At 46.1% G+C, this 21797-nt stretch overlaps 1 protein-coding gene across 2 annotated transcripts in view; it reads left to right on the top strand.

Moving 5' to 3' along the window:
* Nucleotides 1-510: 510 nt before the first annotated feature.
* Nucleotides 511-21797, top strand: part of GATA6 (GATA binding protein 6) — a 34377-nt gene continuing 13090 nt past the window's right edge. The window contains exons 1-3 of one of the 2 annotated variants that reach the window (XM_053396407.1): nt 511-746; nt 2315-3318; nt 15808-15974. In XM_053396407.1, coding sequence (XP_053252382.1) covers nt 2382-3318; nt 15808-15974 — 1104 coding nt within the window. In that variant the 5' untranslated portion in view covers nt 511-746; nt 2315-2381. Of the gene's footprint in view, nt 747-923; nt 1865-2314; nt 3319-15807; nt 15975-21797 lie in introns of those variants that run through there. The other variant, XM_053396409.1, reaches the window with a different exon arrangement.

Below are 21797 nucleotides of genomic sequence, written 5' to 3'. Positions count from 1 at the left end.
GCAGAACTAGAGGAGCGAAGAGAAAAACGAAGAAACACAATAAAGGAAGAAATACAAACCTTACCCTGACTGAATTTAAAATCAGAGGAGGAAAATGGTTTGTGTATTTATTTATTTGTTTGTTTGTTCGTTCGTTCATTTATTTACTTACTAAGAAAAGGATGTGATACCCTGAAGCGATAGAATAAGAGGAAGCATGAACGGGAAAGATGGAAGGGATGGCATTGCGCGTGAATTCCCGAGGCAATTTTGGGAGCCGCGCATTTTGCCGGAGGGGTTTTGCCTGCGCTCGGCTTTTCCCGATCCTGTCCCAGCCTCCCCTCGCCTTCTTCCCCAGCACCTCATTGGCTTACAAGGGGAGGGAGGGGAGGGCTGGCTTGGCCTCTCCTCCCCTGCGCCAGCTTGTCTTCCTGGGCGCGCGGGGGGGGCTGGCTGGCGCTGGGACAGGCACCCCCGCCAAGCCACCCCCACCCAATCAACTAGCCACTCCCACCGTCCTATTTCCCTGCCCCCACTCTCTCTCCTCGCTGTTTGCTCAGAGCTCCCTGACTCCAATCAGGACTTGCTGGCTGCACTTTTCCGGCCGCGCGGAGAGAGGCGCCTCCTTTCGCTCGGCACTTTATACGTTCAGCAGCAGCCGCCGCCGCGCAGCCCCGCTCGCCTCGCCTCTCCGCCTTGGCAGCCTTGCCGCCTGCAGAGACACACCCGACAAGGACCCTCGCAGAGCCAGAGCCGCCGCCACAAAGGTGCGACTGGGGAACTTGGAGAGGGAGGGGGGGTCCCTGGACTTCTCCAGGGCCCGGCGAGGCCCCCAGCCCGGGCAGTCAGCATCCTCTTCTCGGGGTCTGCTTAAACTGCCCCGTCGGCCTCTGATCGCTGACATCTCGGCTTCCCCTCCCCTGAGAACCCCCCCTTTGCGCCTTTCGCGGGAGAATTTGGGCACCTAGAGCCTCTGCGGCCGGAGCGCGGGCGAGGCTTTGCCTGCTCTGGGCGCACGACTGCGGCGGCACTGGGACGCTCCCCGGATCAATGATCCGGAGCCTGGATCGTGGGGAGGGCTGGAATAAGGCCGGGACGGCAAGCAGGGCTCGGGGCTTCCACTGGCCTGCGGACGAGGCCCCCTTCCCAAGATGCGCCGGCGGGTCCCCCTCGGCAGGCCGCGGCGAGCCGGAGAGGAGGCGCAGGAACCGTGGCTTAGACTGGCACCAACCTCCTCTTTCTCCTCCTCCCTTGGCAGTTTTGATCCTCGAGGGTGGGGGGCAACCCACACAGCCAACTCCGACCCTGCCTGCCCTGGGACCCCCAAGAAGGGAGGGTGTCACTGACTACCCCCTGACTTTCCTGCCCTTGCGCCCTTGGGCACCTTTTCTCCGCCGCCCCCGTTCGCTTGCATTGCGAATTGTTTTCATTCTGGAGCCACTCCAGTGACTCATTGGCTGAAACCAAGGAGTGGGGCAGGGCGGCGAGCGGGCTGTTGGTGGGCGGGGGTGGCTGGTCCTTGCTGAGGCGGCCCGCAGCCCCCGCCCCCTCTGGCTTTTGTCACTCGCTCTGCCTGTAAGCAAAAGGCAGCCCGGGCGGAGCGAGCGGACCCGGCGGGCGGGCGGGCAGGCTGAGCGCTGCGGCTGCTGTTCTGGGGGCAGGCGCTACGCCGGAGGGACTCCCGATCCTGGAAGACGCTGAGGTGGGACCAAGCGAGGAGTAGCCTGCTGAGATCTTCCCACCCACCCCAGGCCCGCTTGCTTGCTTTGCTTTCCTTTTGACGCGGCGCAGGCGCTGCGCTTTCCTGCTGCGTCCCCGCGGAGCTCGAAGAGCTGCGTTGCGCTGCCGGTGCGGCTGACTCCGCTGGCTCGGCTCCGTTTTGCAGGTGGGAAAGCCGAGGCTGGGGAGGAGGAAGGAGGGCCGGATTGTCCAGGGGGTCCGTGGCAGAGATGGGATTGGGGGAAACCAAGGAGGAGGAAATGGCTCGCTTCTTGTGATTCTTGTCCGCGAAAGATCCGGAGGACTGCGCGGCCGCCGGTGTAGAAGCCGAGAGCCGCGCACTCTCGACAGGCCTCGTTTTATTTGGTGTCAGTGGCTAGCTACGGCGGGCGGCTTAAAAACCCTTTCCTGTAGCTTTGGTTGTGAGGGTCGCGGTTCCTTAGTGGTGAGTGGCTAGCACTCTGCACGTGCCCAGAGGCACTCTTCGCCAACAAGGTGCTGCTTAAGTTGCAAGACTGAACTCGGGTGGTTGGGCAGGTGGGTGGCCGGGTGGGGAGAGCCCAGTCTACCTCTGGCTTTAGCTAACGGGCTTTCCCCCTCTTCTCTTCCTCCCTAGCTTCGAAGCAGGAGCTGTCGCCGCCGCTGCGAGGCCGAGGGAGAATTGCTGAGCGCCTCGGGGCTGGATGGCCCTGGCTGAGAGTGGCTGGTGCCTGCTGAAGCGCTGCGGCCCCGACGACTTGCCCTACTCGTTGGCACCGCGGGAGCTGCCCTGCCCTTCGCCGTCGCCCTCCTCGTCCTCGGGCTGCTCCCCTGGCGGCAGCGGTAGCGGCAGCGGCGGTGGTCGGACCTTCAAGCAGGAGCCCGGAGGAGCGCTGCAGACCTCGCAGCCGCTGGGCCTACCCGACGGCCGGCCCTTTCTGGGCCCCTTCGTCTCCTTGGCCGCGGCGCCGTCCGGCCTTTCCAGCTGGGAGGACGTGCTGCTTTTCGCGGACCTGGATCAGGCCAACAAGCTCATCTGGTCCAGCCGCACGTCGGCCAAGCTGAGCCCGGATCCCTCGCAGCCGCTACCGCAGCAGCAGCCGCCGCCCGTCGAGGATATGTACCACCACCCGCACGCGCATCACCATCCGCATCACCAGGGCCTGCAGCCCGGCCCCTACGACGGCTCGTCCCCGGGCACGGGCGGCGCAGGCGGCGGCTTCGTGCCTTCCTCGGCAGGATCGCCCGTCTACGTGCCTACCACCCGCGTGAGCTCCATGCTGCCTTACCTGCCCAGCACCCCGGGGCCCGGGCAGGCCGGTGGGCCGGCGGCGTGGCCCCCGCAAGCGGGCCCAGAAAGCCCCTCCGCGCCCTACGGCGCCACGGGGGGCGGGTGCGCCCACCCGGCGTCGGGCCGCTTCAGCTACCCGGCCAGCAGCTCGCCGGCGAGCAACGGCGCCGCCCGGGAGTCGGCTGCCTACAGCCCCCGCGAGCAGTTCCGGCCCTTGAACGGATCCTATTACGCGCCCTACGTGGGCTCCCAGTTCACCAGCCCGGGCTGGGGAAGCCCCTTCGACAACTCCATGCTGCACTGCCTGCCCAACCGGGCCGGGCCCCTCGCCATGCGGCCTTCCAGCGCAGGTAAGGCGGGAACCAGCGGGTGGCAATCCCAAATTGGGGGAGAGAGGCAGGACAGGGAACGCAGACGGGTGGGGAGGGCAGGACACGGGAAAGGCGAAGCGTCCCATCGGGTGGGAATCCGAATTAACAAGCGGCAGAAGTTTTGCATGGAAAAGGTGTTCTGGGTCAGCAAGAATCCTAGGAAAATTAAGCAAACTGAGCGTGGGTAGACTGCTAACTCTAAAAGGTGCTGCTGTGTTTTAAAATGTGATGCTGATGATGAGGATTTATGCTTTTTATTTGAACATGAACAGAGGTTTCTAGTGTTCTTGGCTTGACAAATAAGAGGCACATTTTCTACCCAGAAATCGCCACAAGCACCCAGTCCCTAATCACTTCTGCACTGTCTTGGGTCCACTGCGCCCCGAAAGTGCAAAAGCGGAGAAACGGGGATCAAAAGCTGGACCCGTTGGCCGTGGCGGTTGTGCGCAGCCAGCACAAGGCAGAAAGACGGGCGCTTTATCTTCTCTCCCCGTAACCCTCTCCCAAGTGTCCCCTTAGCTGTTGCTGGGATTCTGGCTTGGCCAGGACTCGGGAAGGATTTGTTGGGAGGCAACGGTCAGGCTTTCAGTTGCTCCTGACCGGAGGCTTGGAAGGACCGGTTCCTACTCTGGGAATAAAGAGGGCACATCCATCCAAATATTAATCATAGTCTGCCTCTAAGCGATGTACAGGAGACCCAATACAGAAAGACAAAATGAGTTAAAGCTAGACAGTTATAGTTCGTATTGGACATAGAGATAGAGATAGATACACAGATAGAGGCTGATGGATGTAGAGGTTTCCGTGTAAATGCTTGGTTCCCCACCCCCTTCCCCATTGCCCCAATGAACGTGGCTGGATGGTGGCCCTGTTTATCTATTGAGTAGGAAATGGATGATGGAAAAGGGGTTGTACGTGCGCGCGTGTGTCCAGATTCAGTAACTCTGAATAAATAGGTGTAACTTCCCCTTCGCCATCGAAACTATAGGGATGACATCTCTTTGAAAGCAGACAGTCCAAGACAAATTCAGGATTTAAATGTTATGGTTGTTATTTGTGTAGCTGATGGGAAACGCTCATTACGAAACCCCGGTGGAGGGAACGTCTTGGGCCAGGAGATTTGGAGAGCTGCAATAGCAGGCGGGGAAAGGGTCAAACGCCCCCTTCCCCGCAGGAGCCTTCAGGCTACCATCACGCGCCCTAGCGCCGACCTAACCTGCAGTTTGGGGCTAAGGAGATGGTAGGAAACTGAGGCTTTGAGCAGCGTGACCTCACCTCGTGAGCGCCGCTTTGTCGTGCTGGGTTGAGAAGGGAAAGAGATTTCCTTCCTCGGGGCTGAAATCTAAGGGTGGCGCTGGGAAAGATGGCCTCCCTTTTCTCGCCCGCAGCTGGAAAGAAACCTGTGAACAGAAACGCCCCAGGGAGTTCGCCTGAGATGGGGTGGCATTAAAATGCTATAGGGCTTTTCCGGGGAGGGAAGCAGGCATCCTCATTAAACTTACCTTTAGAATCCTTTGGCTTTCGGACGAAGATCTTTAAAGGCCATAAAACATATTAGAATGTGTGAATGTGTGGGTGTTAAAATAATTGTCCGCTAAAACTTATTAGAATCGGGTATTTAAGTTTGCTTAGTCCTAACATGCCTGTTCAGGGTTGAATGTTCAGCACAAATTCAGTGAATATACAGGATAAATAGCAATTGGATAACTTTTAAGTGAAATGTTGTTTATCCCAAATTGGTGGGGCAAATGTATAATTTCAGCTGCTTTTTAAATTACAGCTAGTAGTGACCACAATTGGCTAGTGAGAATTGCAAGGGGTCCTCTTCCCTGGTTTCATTTCTATATGTGAAAATCAGACCCACCTAAGGAGTAGAAAAACACTCTTTTACTCTGTGGTGGTTATTATTCACAAAATTTAACTCCTCTCCTACTGATCTCCCTAAATAAAATAATGGCATAAATAAATATCTGGTTGTCATATTTATTTTATTTTAAAAGAATAAAGCAATTAGAATTCCAGCAAATAGAGATTCCCGTTTGGAAGCAGTCAGTAATATCGTTCCACGTAGGTTCCTTTAAAAGTGATTTGCCTTAATCCTTTGATCAAATAGTTGGGGAAGGACCCTGAGGAGAAATGTCTGGGTGTGAGATATATTTTTAAACCAAACTTTTGGACAGGGTATTTTGGATTTCTTTCTAGTATTCTACTTTTAAAAAAGGTCTTCCAATTTCATACAAAACATCAGTATTTAGTCCACCACATTTACCACCACCTACCTATCTGCTTCACCTGTGTGAAAGCCTCACCGTTTGTGTTTCCTAGTGAGAGAATTAGCACAATGGTTAGCCCAGGGTAAATGGGTAAAATGTGTTTAGTATATTGGCTAATAATATAATTCCTTTTGGGTTTAGCCACACACAAAAAGAGGACACTGCATAAGAATGTAGCAAGTCCCTGGGTTGAACGGAACTTTAATGAGATGGTTGAAAGTGAAAGGAAAGAGAAGGTACCACTTCATTATACCTTTTTCAGATAACATCTTTTTTTGAAAAAAGTAGATTTAGGAGCCGCAAAGCCATCCCATATATCCATTTAGTTGGAAGTTAGGTGTTTCATTTTAATATAGTTTGGGGATCTTGTGTTGTGGGAAATGATTGATAATTTAATTAAACTAATATTAAGCAATGAGTTGGAAGATATTTTGGGCCTTAACTGGCCATTTCTATAATCGTAATTTCATTTAATGGCAAATATATTTTGGACAGTTGAGATCTCTAAGGAGCTGGACCCTTTTTCTGCTTCTCATAGTGACGTCCTTTACTTTCTTTCTTAAAGAGATAGCATTTATTCCCCCACCTTTAAACTGTAGTTAGCAAGACCTACTGTAAAAAGAAAAGGGGGGAAAAGATGGCTGCCTGTATCTCAAATGCCACATACATGCTAACATACGTGCCAAAAGACAAGTCACAAACAGCTGGGACCCTTGCGGAGCTGCCAAACACTTGGCGACTGCCTTCCACCATCTCACACCAGGCTCCTCGAAATGGGTTTTGTCAAATGGACCTTTATTGGGTGAGGGTGGAGGAGAGAGATGGCTGTCACATAGCGCCAGGCATTAAGCAAGGCAAGGATAAATGTGCAGGGCTGGGCGACTGGTTTTTCTTTAAAGGGTCCAATATTTTAACTTCTACAAAGTACTGGCTGTTGGATCAGGCCGGAGACCCATCTGGTCCAGCAATCCTGGTCTTCCAGAAGTCAACCAAATGGTTCTGGGAAGCCCAGTAGAAGGACCTGACCTCGCTTGCAACAGCTGCGATTCCCAACAGCTGGTATAATATACCTACAGTCGTACTGCCTTGATTGCCAAGTAATGGCTTTTTTTAAAATCTCGTAATAACCCCGGCCGGAATTTAAATAAAGGGGAGGGACACCTTTAAAAAAATAAAATAAAATCTAAAACCGAATCGCTCGGGTTCTTTTCACATGCAATCCTAGAACGCCGCCCCCGCCCCTGCCCCCTGTTGAGAACAATGGAGCAAGCCCAAAGCGCCCTGATAAGATAGAAACCTTTGAAAACTGGCTTTATTATAGTTTTTCTCAACGCTTAGCATCGATGTTCTCCTGGCGAGGTGTGAAAAAATAGCTTAAAGGGAGAGACGGAGATATCTGTCCGCTACCAATTTCTCCACCCTCCCCTTGCCCTTGAGGGAGAGAAAATGTGCTCATTGTATTAAACCACAATAGGCTGCGTAATTGCTGCCGTTGATTTTTCTCCTGCAGACAAAAAACCCGGGATCGTCTCCCCGGGCATTTCTTTGCAAAACCCAAGTTAACCTAATCAAGGGCCTACTTGGCTGCAAGATTGTGCCTTCAAACGGCTGGGAATGATTGAATCAGTTTCAAGGTTGGACGCCCCAAAGCCCGTTGCTCTATTATCCCTTCGATTTGACTAGGAACCGGTTTTATTTGACTTGGCAAAAAAAAGGGAGGGGGGGAGGGGGAGGGGAAGAAGAGAGGACTGTGTGTCTTAAATTAGTTCATCTGCATCTAGGGGACATGTCTCTGCAAAATACAAAAACTCAGGCTGCTAGCTGGTTAAAGTTCAGTGAGTGCTTTTTAGCCCATTGATTGATTGGGTAACCTTTTAAAACAAACATTAGTTTCTCAATACCGCATTGTTGTAAAAAAAAAAGGCATCCAGGATGATTTTCCAAAATCAATTAGGAGAACTCTGAATGAAATTAAGCATCTTTCCCCCCCCCTAAATAATGCAGAAGAATCAAATATTGCATTTTTGAAAAATAATTTATTTAAATTTGCTGAATTCAATACTATGATAAAATCAGAATGGTGTTGAAAATAAGTGTTTAAAGATTAATATATTAACCATTGGTCTGAATCATTTCAGAAAACCCCCCCACAACTCATCCCAAATTTGTGTCACTAAACTAAATTGAAAGCAGGGTATATTCATTTTTTATATATATATAAAACCTTTAAATATTTGTTTCACTCCTTTTTTTGAATGAAACAAATATTTAAAGGGAGTTGATTTTTTTAAAAAACACACACGAAGTATACCATACTTATAGTTTATTTTAGTGACACAAAGCTTTTTACTACTCTAAATTAAAACTAGTCCATTGTCTCACAGTATAAATGCTTCCCACCTGTCTATACCCAACTCAGTCTTAACTGTGTGGGACTTTACTGTATCCATGATGTGATATCTAGAAAGATGTTGCATTTTCACAAAATCAGAGTTCTCTTTAGAGTCCCTAAAAGCCTTTGTTCCAGTTCTAAATAGACTTAATGTGTTTAGAAATGAATTCAACAGAGGGGGAACCTTACTGGGGAGTTACTGTGTAACTGTTCTCAGAACATTTGAGGAAGGAGGCTGTTGCCTTAGAAAACTCGCGGCAATCAGTTACATTCTGATCCTTCCTACAATGATTCCAATACCAAGGCCAAGTATTGGGCTCTGCATATGCTACCTTTGTAACTGGTGCAGAACAATAGTTGCAGGCAAGATATTATCAGTAAGGGTCCCTGGATCTAATCTTAACTGAGCCATGGAGTCACTGGGTGGTCTTGCACTAATTACTGTCTCTCACTTAACCTCTTCTACTCCTTGGTCAGTAATATTGACACAGTAGTAACCTACCTAACTCGCGTCCTTGGGGAAATGTGTAAATGTTGCTTAGCCAGTACTGATGGTAAAAAATAAAGATTGTCCCAAGTTCTGTTGGACAAGTTACGTTTTGATGCTTATGATTGGGGAGGGGGGAGATTTGATAGCCACCCTCTGATACAGATTGAGGGAGTCCTCATTGTTTGTGTGTAAAAGACTGTAGGAGGGGAGCCTTTGGATCACAGCCAATACATGCATCCAATGTACATTGACTAAAGCTAAGGCCCATTAATCTAAATGGTACTTATAATGCAATCCTATACTTGTATGTTCAGCCCCACAGAGTTCAGCAGGACAATATAAAGTAATTGGGGACGTGGAGGGATGCAAGGGACAGATTTGCTTCTGGGGCCCCGATGCCATTGGTGGTTGGGGCCAGAGGCAAAAGCAGGTGGAGCAATGGCTGTAGTTGTGACCTTTGTTACTTTCTACACATTTGGTGCCCCTGGAGTATACGGTTGCAACCTCACTTACGTAGAAACATGCATAAGATTGCAGCGCACGGCTGCAATCCTGCACACACTATACGGCATTCAAGGAGAACTGCTGTATAGGATCGTTCATTCGTTGAAATACTTCTATATAGAGTACTCAGAGCTCCATTGGAGGGACACTAAATCACAACAATTTCTACCACTGTCACTATCCTTGCAGAGTCTGGGAATAAGATGTACTTTGCTTTTCCTGCGCACAGTTTATTTTGGAAACTGTCACTAATAAACAAGTACACTGGGAAATTCTTTGTGTAAAGTAAAACTGAATAAAACAGAACGTACGTCTGAACCTCGTCCACTCACTTCTCAAGGAGAGTGAGTTGGGGGACTGTATTGCCATCCAGCCTAGGCATACAGCTGATGCAGACCAAATTTATATTGCAATGCACATGTCAGTGCTTTTAACCTGCATAAGCTCTGTGCAAAGAAATTTGCTTCCACACACCTTGCTGGATCAATATGTTTATGTAGATTTCCTATAGGTTTTACAGTAAATTTCCTGTAATATTTTTTTTAAATTGCTTCCTAAATTTCTCATGAAAGTTCTTAATAGGGTAGAAAGTTCTATAGGAGCTGAAAGGCTCCTGTCTCCTCCTCTCCCAGTTTTAGAACAGCTTCTAGTCAATGTAGCAAACACTTGAGTGACTAAGGTAGACTAAATGGGCCAACTCAGTGCCAGGCAGTTTCCTCTGTTACTAAATTGTGCAGGACAAGAGCCAGAATTTTGTTGGTGGGTGTTGGGGGATTGTGTTGTTGTGTTAAACTTTTGTGTATACACACATTTCTTGTGCAAGTCGGCATCTGTAAATTGTTCTTGCAAGAAAATTAATTTTAGATCAATATTTTTAAAACTTCAGCTATGTCTACAAAGACACTGTTCTGAAAAATGGATTGAAATAGTTTAATATAGTTTATTGACTGTTAGTGCTAAATAAGCACAGCTCTCTTTGGAATTTAGGTTATGTCCATAAGCATACCTGCTTGCATGCTAAACACCATGTTAGCCTGCTTAGATGGGACATACCAGCCTTGATTTTTAAGCCATCTATCAAGCAAGTGAACACAATAAACAGTACTGCACCTTGCAATGACAGCTACAAACATAATGCATATTAATATAGATTCCAGCTTGGGGGCGTTGAAAGAATGAGGATCTCACAACTAATTAGCTGAAATAATTAATATTAAATTAAGTGCAACCATGAGAGATGCATAAATTGTTACCTGAAATCTGTCCACAGAGTAGATCTTTGATCTGGATTTTAATCATTATGCTAAATCATTGCTAGTTTATGAAATCCAGAATTCTAACATACATTTTAAGAAAACAAATAAGCACAAAATTAATCTGGTTTTTTAATGGGAATAAAGTAAAGAGTGCATTAATTTAAATTTTATAAATGGCTAAATTATTTTTGTGCTGCTAAGCAAGATACATGGAAGCAGATTCCACTAAAACCCATGAGGTTTGTTTCCAAATAAACTTTTTAGTATACATTTATTTTTGACAGCAGTTTCTCACTATTTAAAACCTCAATTTTAATGGATAAACGTAACCTAGGGCGTTGAATATTATGGGTGGAACTTGGAACCATACTTAACTGCAGCAGACTACTAAAATGTCCTAAAATCTCCCATGTCTGTGTAAAGTGAGTGGTCTACCTGACAAATTTGTTGTGAGGAGAACCAGATAAAGATCTGCAGCATTTATAATTTTTAAAAATGATTTTAAAATAATTTGTTATTTATAAAACCTTTTTTATTATAGAAGAGGAGGAGAGGGGCGTCTTATTGTCTCGTGTAAACTCGTTTTCTTCAGGATAAGACACAGCTTGTGTGTGTTGTTTTTTGCATGGGGAGTGATCTCACTGTTTGACTCCAGTGTCCTTGAAGCCGTGGCACGTGAGTCTTGTAGTGCAGAGAGGAATAGATTTTTTCAGGAGCTATTCAAAAACTACAGGCTGACGTTGCACCAGGAATGAGTCCTGGCCTGCTGCGATTTTGCCTGTTCCATTTCTGCTCCTTTCCAAAAGACAAGATCTTTGAGGAAAGGGGGGGGGGTGTCTCTTGCCCCACCAGGATTTCGACTCCCCCATTCTTGTCGTTAAACACGAATCGCAAAGACTCCTTTGACATTTACGAGGTCCCTTTCACTTTCTTGCGTGCCCAAGAGCAGAAACCTAGGGCTGCAAAGCAGGTAAAGGACAGGAGAGGCCGTTGAAACTGTTTCAAGCTATTTGCGCAGGGAGCTCAATGGGAGGAAAGTTACTTCCAGGCTTGCAGTCGTGCCCATTTTCCAGCGGCTTCTCCTAAGGCAATGATCCGGTGACTTTCAACAGTAATCAATTATTTCCCAGTAGGAAAAAGCAGGAACAGCATTTCTCTAGTTCCTCTTGGTAGCAGGGAGATTTTATATGTGGGGGTCGGGTTCTGCTTTCTGGAAACCCTTTGAGAATTAACCATGGATTCCCAGAAAGACTGAAAAACTGGGATGTTGTTTCTTGAGGGTGGGAGGGAGAGGGGTCATATATTCTCTAGATACGGACTTATCTTGCGGTGACTGAACTTTTGTGATAAAATCAGGCTGTGATCAGCAGCAGACATACTTGGCGGGTGCCTAGGGACACTCAGAGGACGGCTTTCCCCCAAAGGTGCCATCAATTTACTTGAAATTACCCCTCCCCCCCAAAAAAAAATCTGGTGGCATCTTAAAAGGGACAGCGTATTCCTATGCATATCTATTCACAAGGTAATCCCATTTAATTCAATGGGGCTAACTCCCAGGAAAACGGATATTTGATTGTAACCTAAGAGGTGTTTTGGTTTTTTTAATGGCATGGACTTCTGTGATTATGAACTCCGGCTGGCAGACTGGTTTTAGCATTTTATTTTATTTTATTTTTGCGGTAACAAAGAAACGCGGCTAGCCCTCTGGAGTTGATCGTTCCAACTCCCTTCGCAATTCGCATCCACTTCGACCCCATCAATACCTCTCAACTCGCAGCTTAAGTCCAGTTCTGTCCTAGCTCTGTCCTCTGGTCAGAAAAATAGTCGGAAGCGGGCCGACCTTTGCACAGAGGCAAAACCTCCGATCTTTTTCAGAAGCTTCTCAGTATGTCGCCTGCCTGCGCTTTTCCACAGACCCCTTTTATTTCAGTTCCGCAGGTTTTAGGGGGTTTTTTTGGGGGGGAGGAGAACGTCCCCTAGGATTTGCCAGAAACCTTCAAGGTCCTCTCGAAGTCGAGGCCCGTCCCGTTCTCCGACGAAGTACATGGATTTTTTTGGGGGGGGGACGACTTTAGGCTTTCGCAGCGACTTAATCGTCGCCCCGCCTATTGATTTAAATGGAGTTTCCTTCCCCTTTCCAAAGAAACTGCTTGGGGGGCTGAAGCCCCTTGCAACTCGGCCCCAAGGGCAAATAGTAGGGATTTCAAGGGAGCCTGGAGCAGCCTGATCCCAAGCATAATTAAATGACCGATTTCAGTAGCATTTTATTAGAATCAATAACCCGCATTTTTATATTAAAAATGCATGTTATGTTTTATTGCACTTGCACATTTATGTTGGACACCGCCTTGATACTTCACGAGGCGGTCTATAAAGGTTTCTATTAATCCATCAATAAAGGCACGCTCTCCTTGGGGGGAAGCTGCACTCCCGTGAAAATTACTCCAACTATGTACCCAATTTTGACAATAAATTCCAGCGCATTCAAGGGGGCGAACTCCCCATTAAGTGCGTGTATTCTGAGGCTCACTTACGCGGCATTAAGAACCACTAAACTCGGAGGGACTGACTTTGTGCAAGTAAGCTTGCCCAAGATCGGGCTGCATGCGGATCCCTGGAAATGAAAAACAAAAACCCTTGTATCTATAGATCTACAGAGAAATGCGCTGGGGAAATTGCGGCTTTTAAAATCGAGACAGGGAATTCCCAGCCCTCGACTTAGGGTCGGGAACACGTTGTCCTCCGTTATAAGCCACGCCATTTTTTGGCTTGGATTTCAAGGAAATCCGGAGCGATCGCAGAAATTGAGTTATTAATGTTCCAGGTCGCGATCCCAGCAAGGGACCCTCCGTCTAGATAAGCGGTAAAAACCAAGGAGCGCGCGCGAATTGCGAAGTGACTCCGATTTAAATCTCTTCAGAGAGGAGAAGGGACAGGGACGAATTAAAATAAAAGGGTGCTTAAGGCGGCAATCCTAAACGCGCTTATTCTAGAGTTAGCCCCATGGAGCAAGTGCAGATTTACTTCTGAGTCAAGGCACCACTCCTAAGCATTGCACCGCAAATGCACCGTGTTCCTGGGCGAGTCCTGTGGTTTTCCCATTTGGGTCTCCATCCTTACTCGGAAGGAAGCCTATCTGAAATTGCCAAGGCTTACTTAGCACTTTGCGCAGCGTTTGCTGTGAGAACAGCGCAAAAAGTTGCTGAAGCCAGAAAGCATCGCAAAAAACAAAGGCAGAAACTAATTTTGCTGGATTTTGGGTGATCTCTTTCCTGAGCCCGCTGCCGCGAGCCGATCCCCGCAGAGGGAAGGGAGACATGCGAGCCATTCAAAGCAGTCACGTCGGAAGACGAGATAGTAGCTGGGGAAGAACCGCAAAGGACTGGGGGGGGGGAGGAGAGGGCACGACCGCCTTCCTGCCTGCGGTTCTCCTCGCCTCCAAGGCTGCTGGCTCGAGTTTTCCAGGGAACACCCAGATTCAGCAAATGCTGAATTTGCCTCCCATTTCTTGACCAGAGCGCCTGACTTGGGTGGGAGAGAAGGAGGAAGGGGATTGCAGCATTGCGAAAGAGATACCTGACCTTCCCTCCGGCTGCTGTGGTGACACTCATGACTGCAATCCTCTCTAAATTAGAATTTATTTTTTTTAAGCCCCAATTGAAAGGATCATGTTTTTACAATTTGCTGCGAAGTAAAGGCAGGCTTATTGTTTCTGAATGCAAGCCGGAGAAGTAGGGCGGTAGGATCCATTTACTACTTTCATTATTGAACAGTACCAAGGACAGGCAAGATCAAGATGGGAGAATACTCTGCAAATTTAGTGTCCAAGTAGATGGTTGATGGGAATGGGAAGAAATGGGAGCCGGTTACATCTCGGCTGGCAGGACTGTTCTCTTGCAGACAGACCTCTATGTCCCCAACCTAAAACAGCCTCTCAGTAGTTCCAGGCGCAGGAACCAGACCCAACAACAAGGCCAGATAGAGGGCCACTCTCTCCCCGTGCCTACTCTGGCAACACAACATCAGGGGTTCATTGATCTGCTCATCTTGCAAAGTGATATACACCACCATCTCTCCCCCCCCCCCACACTTCCCTCTAAGGCAAACAGGCCAGTCTCTGTGCGAAGGAATAGGGAGATACAAATGTTGACACCAGCAATGGCAATATATAAACCAAGAAGAGAACATTATGGTCTGCCGGGACTCTCTTGCCACTGATATTAAGGTGGCTGTAAAGGAATGTCAAAGGGAGGCCCCATAGGGAAACGTGATTCACACCTTAAGTTCAGCTCTGCTCCTTTGGGTCTGATCAAGCCCCAAATGATCACATTTAGACTCCTTGGGGACTTGCAATTCAGTTTCAACCTGGAGCCTCCCTTTAAAATCACCAGCATTTGATTGTTTCTGCTTCTTATTTATTACCCCCGCCCCCTTTTCCCTGACAGGAGATTCAAGATGGCTTACATATAAAAATGAGAACAGCTAAAACCAGAAAAACCCAATTGTTTCTTCAACGCTTGGTGCTAAGTTTTTAAAGGGTCGCTGAGTTTATTCTGCATACATCCGAGCTAAGAAGGTCCGGGTGGGGGTTTGTGTGGCTGCATATGTACACCACTTTGGGTTCTATAATGGAAGAAAAATGGGGTGTGTATGTGTAACCTCTCTGTGTGTGTATATACATATAAATATACCTGCAACTGAGAATTATAGTACTGTACATGGATATGAAAAAGATTCACATCCATTTAAGTTTGTGCTACTATAAAATTGCTAGTTTTTAAGATGCCGCAAGAAGTCTCTGTTTTTGCTGTCAAAAATGACTCTGGGAACTACTTTGGAAAGTGTGCTGCCTTGGGGTTTTAGTGTCAGACTTAGACTGGGGGGTGGGGAGAGAGATCTGGGTTCAAATCCCCTCCCATGAAGCTTTATTTGGTTGATCTCAAACCATTCACTACCTCTTACACTAACCTCCTTCACAGGGTTGTTGTGATTGTAAAATGAGCAGGGGGAATAGCTATCTACACGTTACACCTTGGAGAAAAGCTGTTATAAATATTATTAAAGACATTTAATTTGCTGAACTTCATTCAGGGGGGAGGGGAAGCTCCACTGGTTTTAGGCTTCTGAGCAGAATCTGATCCTAACCACTTTACTCAGAAGTTGATTTTATTCTCTTAGCTCAGCGAGCTTGCAGCCAGACAGCATATGTGTTTTTACTTTTAAGTAAGTCCTGCTATGTTCATTGGTGCTAACTCCCAGGTAAACTTGGATAGGACGACTGCAGCTTCTAAATGTATCTAATGTGCACTTTGAATCCTTCTGTGAAAATATGGATTGATTGGGGGGCTGCAGGGCCCCACTTGGAAATTTAGTGTGGCTTTTTTCACTTTGCTGTTTTGACTGTGACTAGCCACTCTATGTCTTTGGGGAGGGAGAGCAATCCAGCTGATTTCTTTTTCGAGGGTGGAGAGGGGCAAGATAACTCCAAAGCAGTCAGCTGAGACTCTGCATGACTTCCAAGCTAACCCAGCCTCTTTGCCCCTCTCCCTACAGAGCTTCTGGAGGATCTCTCTGAGAGCCGGGAATGTGTCAACTGTGGCTCCTACCAGACCCCCCTGTGGAGAAGGGATGGAACTGGTAACTATCTCTGCAATGCTTGTGGGCTGTACACCAAAATGAATGGACTTAGCAGGCCTCTCATCAAGCCTCATAAGAGAGTGGTGAGTATCAGTGAGGTGGGTGAAAGACTGAAGGGTCTTTTCCCTGTCTCCACCCAGATCCATGAATTCATTTACCCTCTCCCCGTCCTGCTTAAACATTGCGTTTCAATATTTTTCTATTGCAAAACAAGCTGCTTGAAATCAATAGCCCTGTGCAGACCCACTGTATCAGAACCACAACTTCTTGCTTCATTTTAAGAGCTACTTGCTATGTGGAAGGTTCGCAGTGACAAACAGATGGCAATTAAAATCCGAAAAATCTAAAAGCAGTTACACAGTTAAAAACGTTCTGAAAGAAGTTGTACTTTAAACTTTTGCACTGCAAACAAACGTCTTACAAAAATCAAAGGCTTGGGTGTTGGATTTTCGTCCAGTTCTGCCATTCATTGAAACGCGACCTAAATTAGGCTGTTTTATAGAAGTAGCCAACTTGAACTTGGATTTAGCAATGAAATGAAATGATTGAAAAACGGCACTCACAGGGGGTGCAATGACACATACATTGTTTTAAATTTTAACTCAGTGAGTTTTATTTCTGGGGAAGATATATGCAGTAAGATGTACTACAAATCTTAAATGCATGGAGCAAGTTCCAAAAGTGTATGTGGACTTTAGACATGTTTTTCTCAACATTACCCTGCAACTGAGGCCAGTTGTTTAGCGAAAAAATGAAGGAATCCTCACTAACCATATAGTGAGATTAAGGCTGGGATGTAATTAAATATTGCCAGTGCTAGGAAATTAATGGAGCTGCTTGAATCCAATCTTCATTTCTCAGGATTTAATTATTATCCTAATTGAGGATGGGGAATAGCCTAATTGTAGTTTTGGTATATAGACAGTTGTTATCTGTTTGGTTCTGGTAAAAGGACCAAAAGGACCTGGTTACCTTAAGCATTTTTTGCCAGATCATATGGACTATGAGCATGTCCTGTGTTTCAGAAACAAAATTGTGATCCTCACCACTGTCTAATAAGCCTTGAGATTTTTAGGGCTGGATTTTCAGGAATTCAAAGTATGTCAGTGCGCACTAGGAGTAGAAACCACTAATTCTCCAGAATTAAGCAATTCATAAAATATGTTCCCCAAACATTCCTGACAAGTTTCTACTTTGTCATCATTTAAGTTTGACCCAGGAAACAAATATATCCCAAATGCTGCCGTTCTTTATTGAGATATTATAGCACAATAAAAGCAATTCAGGAGTAAGATATTCTGCAGAAGTGATTTTTCACTCCATGAGAATGGCTAGTAAATAATAATCACTGTAAGGTTAATGAGCTGAGGTGTTGGGAAGTAAGGGAGTCTAGGATTCTCTGTTGCTTTCAGTCAATCAATCAATCAATCAATCAATCATTCAATTTTTCACTTTCCTCCATGGAAGTATGGGGGGGGGATTAATGGAAAAACTCCTTTAATTGCCTTCTACCTGATTTCATCCTGCTACTCCATCCCACAAAATTTCTCTCACCCATGAGGGTGAGACTTGGCCCAGAATTGACCTCTGGGCAGAGGGACTAGTACACTAAAGCCTCACTCATGTGAGTGTGACCATTTTGGGGGAGGCTTTGGGCTAAGAGGCCACTTTCCACCTTTCACCCTCACCTCTCCTAGTTCAGGGCTAGTTTCTGCTGCTGGGGGGTGTTTCTTGGTGTCAGAAGGAAGTATGCATGTGTCACTTATGGCCAGAGCCAAATCTGAAGGCTGTTGGGGGGGGGGGGAATCATTTCCAAGCACAAACCCTGCCAGAATTTTTCTTGAAAGGCTGAAGGTTCTGACTCTGCCGTCTTTTCTCTTTGGAGCTCTCAGTGTCTAATTTATACACACACCTTACCACCCCTCAATCTCTCTCTCTCACTATCTCTCTCCCTGGTTAATAAAAGCCAATAAACTGAGTGAATCAAATGACTGAAGTGATTGATTGATTGATTGAATTAGCAGAAGTTTTATACTGCTTGATTGTAATAAAACACCCGAGTAGGTTACAAAACAAAATGTTGCTGTGATCAGTAAAATTCTGTTCATGGCACATATTTAAACACATTCAAAAGATAGTTAAAATCAACAATAAGCCCCAAAGACATATGTTTTAATTTCATTTTCTACATTTCCTGGTAGACTTGCCTAAACAAAAATGTTTTAAGCAGGCACTGTAAAGAGTTTAAGGAGGGCCCCTGCCTGATGTCCGTAGGAAGGGAGTTCCAAAGTGTTTAAGGACCAGACATGGCTCATCTGGAGCCAGACTTTTGTGAGGGAGGAAGTGTGTGTACACAGCACAGCTTGTTCTGTCCTCCCCAAGCAAGACAGCTGCCCTCATGTACACTATCCTTGCTTCATGTTGAAGTAAGATTCTCCTGTCAGTCCCATTGTTGTCTCAAACAGCAAAATGCATGCCCTGGCTCTGCTTATAGCCAAGCTGATATTTAAAGAGGGTGTGAAAAATCCCATGTCACGGTCAGACTTTTTCTCTAGACACCTCCAACAGAGTAAGATGAGATGGGGGGGGGCTAGCAATGGTGTAGTCCAAAAATTCAGGGGGCTGTGTTACACTACAAACATATAAATGTACTCATGCTTCCCAGATAGTATTAGGGCATAGCACAATAACCAGTTAATTAGAATCTGAGAACAGTGAACTCATAAGAGGGTATTGTAGCAGTTAGGATGTCAGCATTTGGCTGGGAGTGAGGTGATTTGGGTTCACACAAACCCTTTAGTCTGACGCCTAATGACCTGGAAGTAAAACCCGGTAAGCGTCAACAGAAGATCTTCACACAGTTGAAATGCAGCCTTTGACTTTTAAATAGAAATGCACATGTGTAAACTCACTAGGATGAACTAGGGACCCTATCAAAGGGAAAATTTCCAGCCTCTGAGGATTTCCCTCTTTCTCAGACGGCTTTTAAGGGTTATACAGTTCCCTGGATTGTAGACAGAGCCATCGTTTCACCAACTTCCACTCCACTCCACCTCAACTCATCCTACCACTAGGTAGCAAGAGAGAGATCTTTGGGGTACAGTATTGGTATTCTCTTACCTGTCAGATGCTTTCCCTATGGAAGTTTACCTGGCATCTACGATCAGGTAAAGAACATTTAAAAAAAATTCCCATAATTTGAAACCTCATTTAGCCAATGACTGTTTTACACTACACTATTATTATTTCCAGCTAGTTTTTGTATTTTCATGTTATTTAACATGAATGTTATGTAATTAGCCCAGAAAAAATACATTTGGAAGGCAAGATTAAAAATATATATATAGCTAACTAATAACCAACAGAAAGACTTTTCAAATTTTCCTCCCTTGCAACTAGAATATATTCATTCCCCTCCCATGTAAAATAATGTGCTATTAGAGATTTTTGCTTTTTTTACTATTTCATTTTACTTAATCAATACTCTTCTTACTTAGGCTATGTCATCTCAGCCAACCATTACAGATTTTGAACTGCATTTCGTTTATGTTGTAATCCTGATTACCATAAATTTAATCAATGCTAATCTTATTTAGGCTGTGTTAAGATGACACAGTCTTTTCAAAGGCAAACAAACAAAAGGGGCCAAGGTAGATAATGAGCTTTTAAAAGTCACACTTTCCTCACCTGATTACCATCTATTCAATGGTGCCCCCATGGACAAAGGGATTTTCAAAGTTAGTAACAGGAGGAGTTTTGTAACTGGTTATCTACCTAATTTCATCAAGTAGCGCATAATCTAATTAGGAGGAAGAAAGTCTTCCTGTGCCTCCCCAGTGCCCACATTACAGGAATAAAAAACACCTCTATTTATTCCAAATAAGTGAAAAGGAAACTTGAGTTATTTCATACATCTTATCTTTTATATATGGTCATATATTTTTTAAGAAAACATGACTATACTGTAGCTCATTTCATGGAAATAATTTGCACATTCCTTTTAATAGCTTCCAATATTATCTAATTTATATGAACTTTAATGATGTGCCCTACAACTGCCACCTCTAAATGATGATCATTGTTGAGAAACATTGGTCAATTTGCTCCTGAGCCATTGGAACAAATGAGAATCCTGGAACCATAAAAACTAGAAATATGCATTTTCCAGAATGAGTGCTGAGAATCTAATATTATCCTTTGAATAACACAATTAGTAATAAAATCATTTTATGTAATAATCATAAAATTCTGTGCCCCCCCACTGTTTCTTCTATCTGTTAAAAGTTGCTTAAGAATGCATTTTCGTTATAGAAGTGACAAAAGATAAAGAAACAGTAATATTCTAAACAGATTTTGACTATGGTTATTTGTTTTTTTTATGTGTCAGTTGTCTCAGTAGAGCCAATGGTTAAAAAAATTCCTAGCAAACTGGCAAATTTTGCAGAAAGAAAGGTGGGTGGAACCTGAACAAATTCATTTTTCCCAGGGTGTCATCATTTACAATCTCGGATGAGAAAAATACATATTTCTGTAATGGACTCTCTCCCCCCCCCTGCAAATGTGTTAGTTTGTAAATCTATAGTCAGTGAGTCTGTGTTTTTGTAATGTTTGAGTACTTGTGCAAAACAGCAGATTTATGATGTAGCTGAAATTCTTGCCCATGATTAATGGAAAAGAGATCACTTGTTACAGGAAATTTTATAACCCCTTCACCTTCATTTCACATGTTTATGGGAGCAGCTTTACTTATGATCTATGGTGTGTGGTTGTAAAGCTCTTTGTTGTTCGATTATTTCTGATGTAGAGTTGCTTCATCTTGGCTCCAAACTCCACTGAACAGTGCCATAAATGACTTGTTTATAATATAGGCTGCTCTGCTATACTTGAGTTTACTAACACCCCCTTCCAAAAAACAACAATTAAAGCCCACTTCTGGAAAGTATTTTGGAATGTTAATTCTTCCACATAGCTCTTTGCATGAATTACAGTGGTACCTCGCAAGACGAAATTAATTCGTTCCGCGAGTTTTTTCTTCTTGCGAGTTTTTTGTCTTGCGAAGCACGGTTTCCCATAGGAATGCATTGAAAATCAATCAATGCGTTCCTATGGAAACCGCCTTCAGACCAGGTCCGGGGACAGTCTGTCCCCCGACCTCTTCTGAAGGCTGGGGGGGGGGACAAGGGCTTTTCTTCCCACCGCCAGCCTTCAGAAGGCTGTTCTGAAGGCTGGCGGTGGGAAGAAAAGCCCTTCTCCCCACCTCCCGCCCCGCAAGCTCTGGGGACAGGAGGCTTTGCTGCCAACTGCCAGCATTTTAAAAGCCCCCTGGACAGCGGAGACTTCTCCGCTGTCCCGGGACGATTTTAAAATGCTGGCGGGCGGCAGCGAAGCCTCCGCTGTCCCAGGGCAATTTTAAAATGCTGGCGGGCGGCAGCGAAGGTTTCGCTGCAGCCCGCCAGCATTTTAAGATCGCCCCGGGACAGCGGAGAACTCTCCGCTGTCCCGGGAAGGCAGGCGGGGGGGAGCAAAGACTTTTGCCCCCCGCTGGCCTTCAGAAGAGGTCCAGGACCTCTTCTGAAGGCCGGCGGGGGGCAAAAGTCTTTGCTCCTGACCGCCAGCATTTTAAAAGAGGTCCCCGGAGATTTCCCTATGGGCTTTCTTCTTGCGAAGCAAGCCCATAGGGAAATTCGTCTGGCGAAGCACCTCGAAAAACGGAAAACTCTTTCTTCTTGCGAGTCTTGCGAGGCATTCGTCTTGCGAGGTACCACTGTACTGGAAGATGATTAATATATTCAGATGCTCCCAAAACACTTGTTTTTGTGGGGGGAGGGGGAGCTGGAAGAAGTGGCAGAATCTGAAACTATAATGGTTCAGGAGGAGGGGGGAGCAAGATGTTTTAGTTTTGCTTC

Source organism: Podarcis raffonei, chromosome 7 (assembly GCF_027172205.1).
Source record: "Podarcis raffonei isolate rPodRaf1 chromosome 7, rPodRaf1.pri, whole genome shotgun sequence".
NCBI classification, from domain to species: domain Eukaryota; kingdom Metazoa; phylum Chordata; class Lepidosauria; order Squamata; family Lacertidae; genus Podarcis; species Podarcis raffonei.
This window is presented reverse-complemented; position numbering and strand designations above follow the sequence as displayed.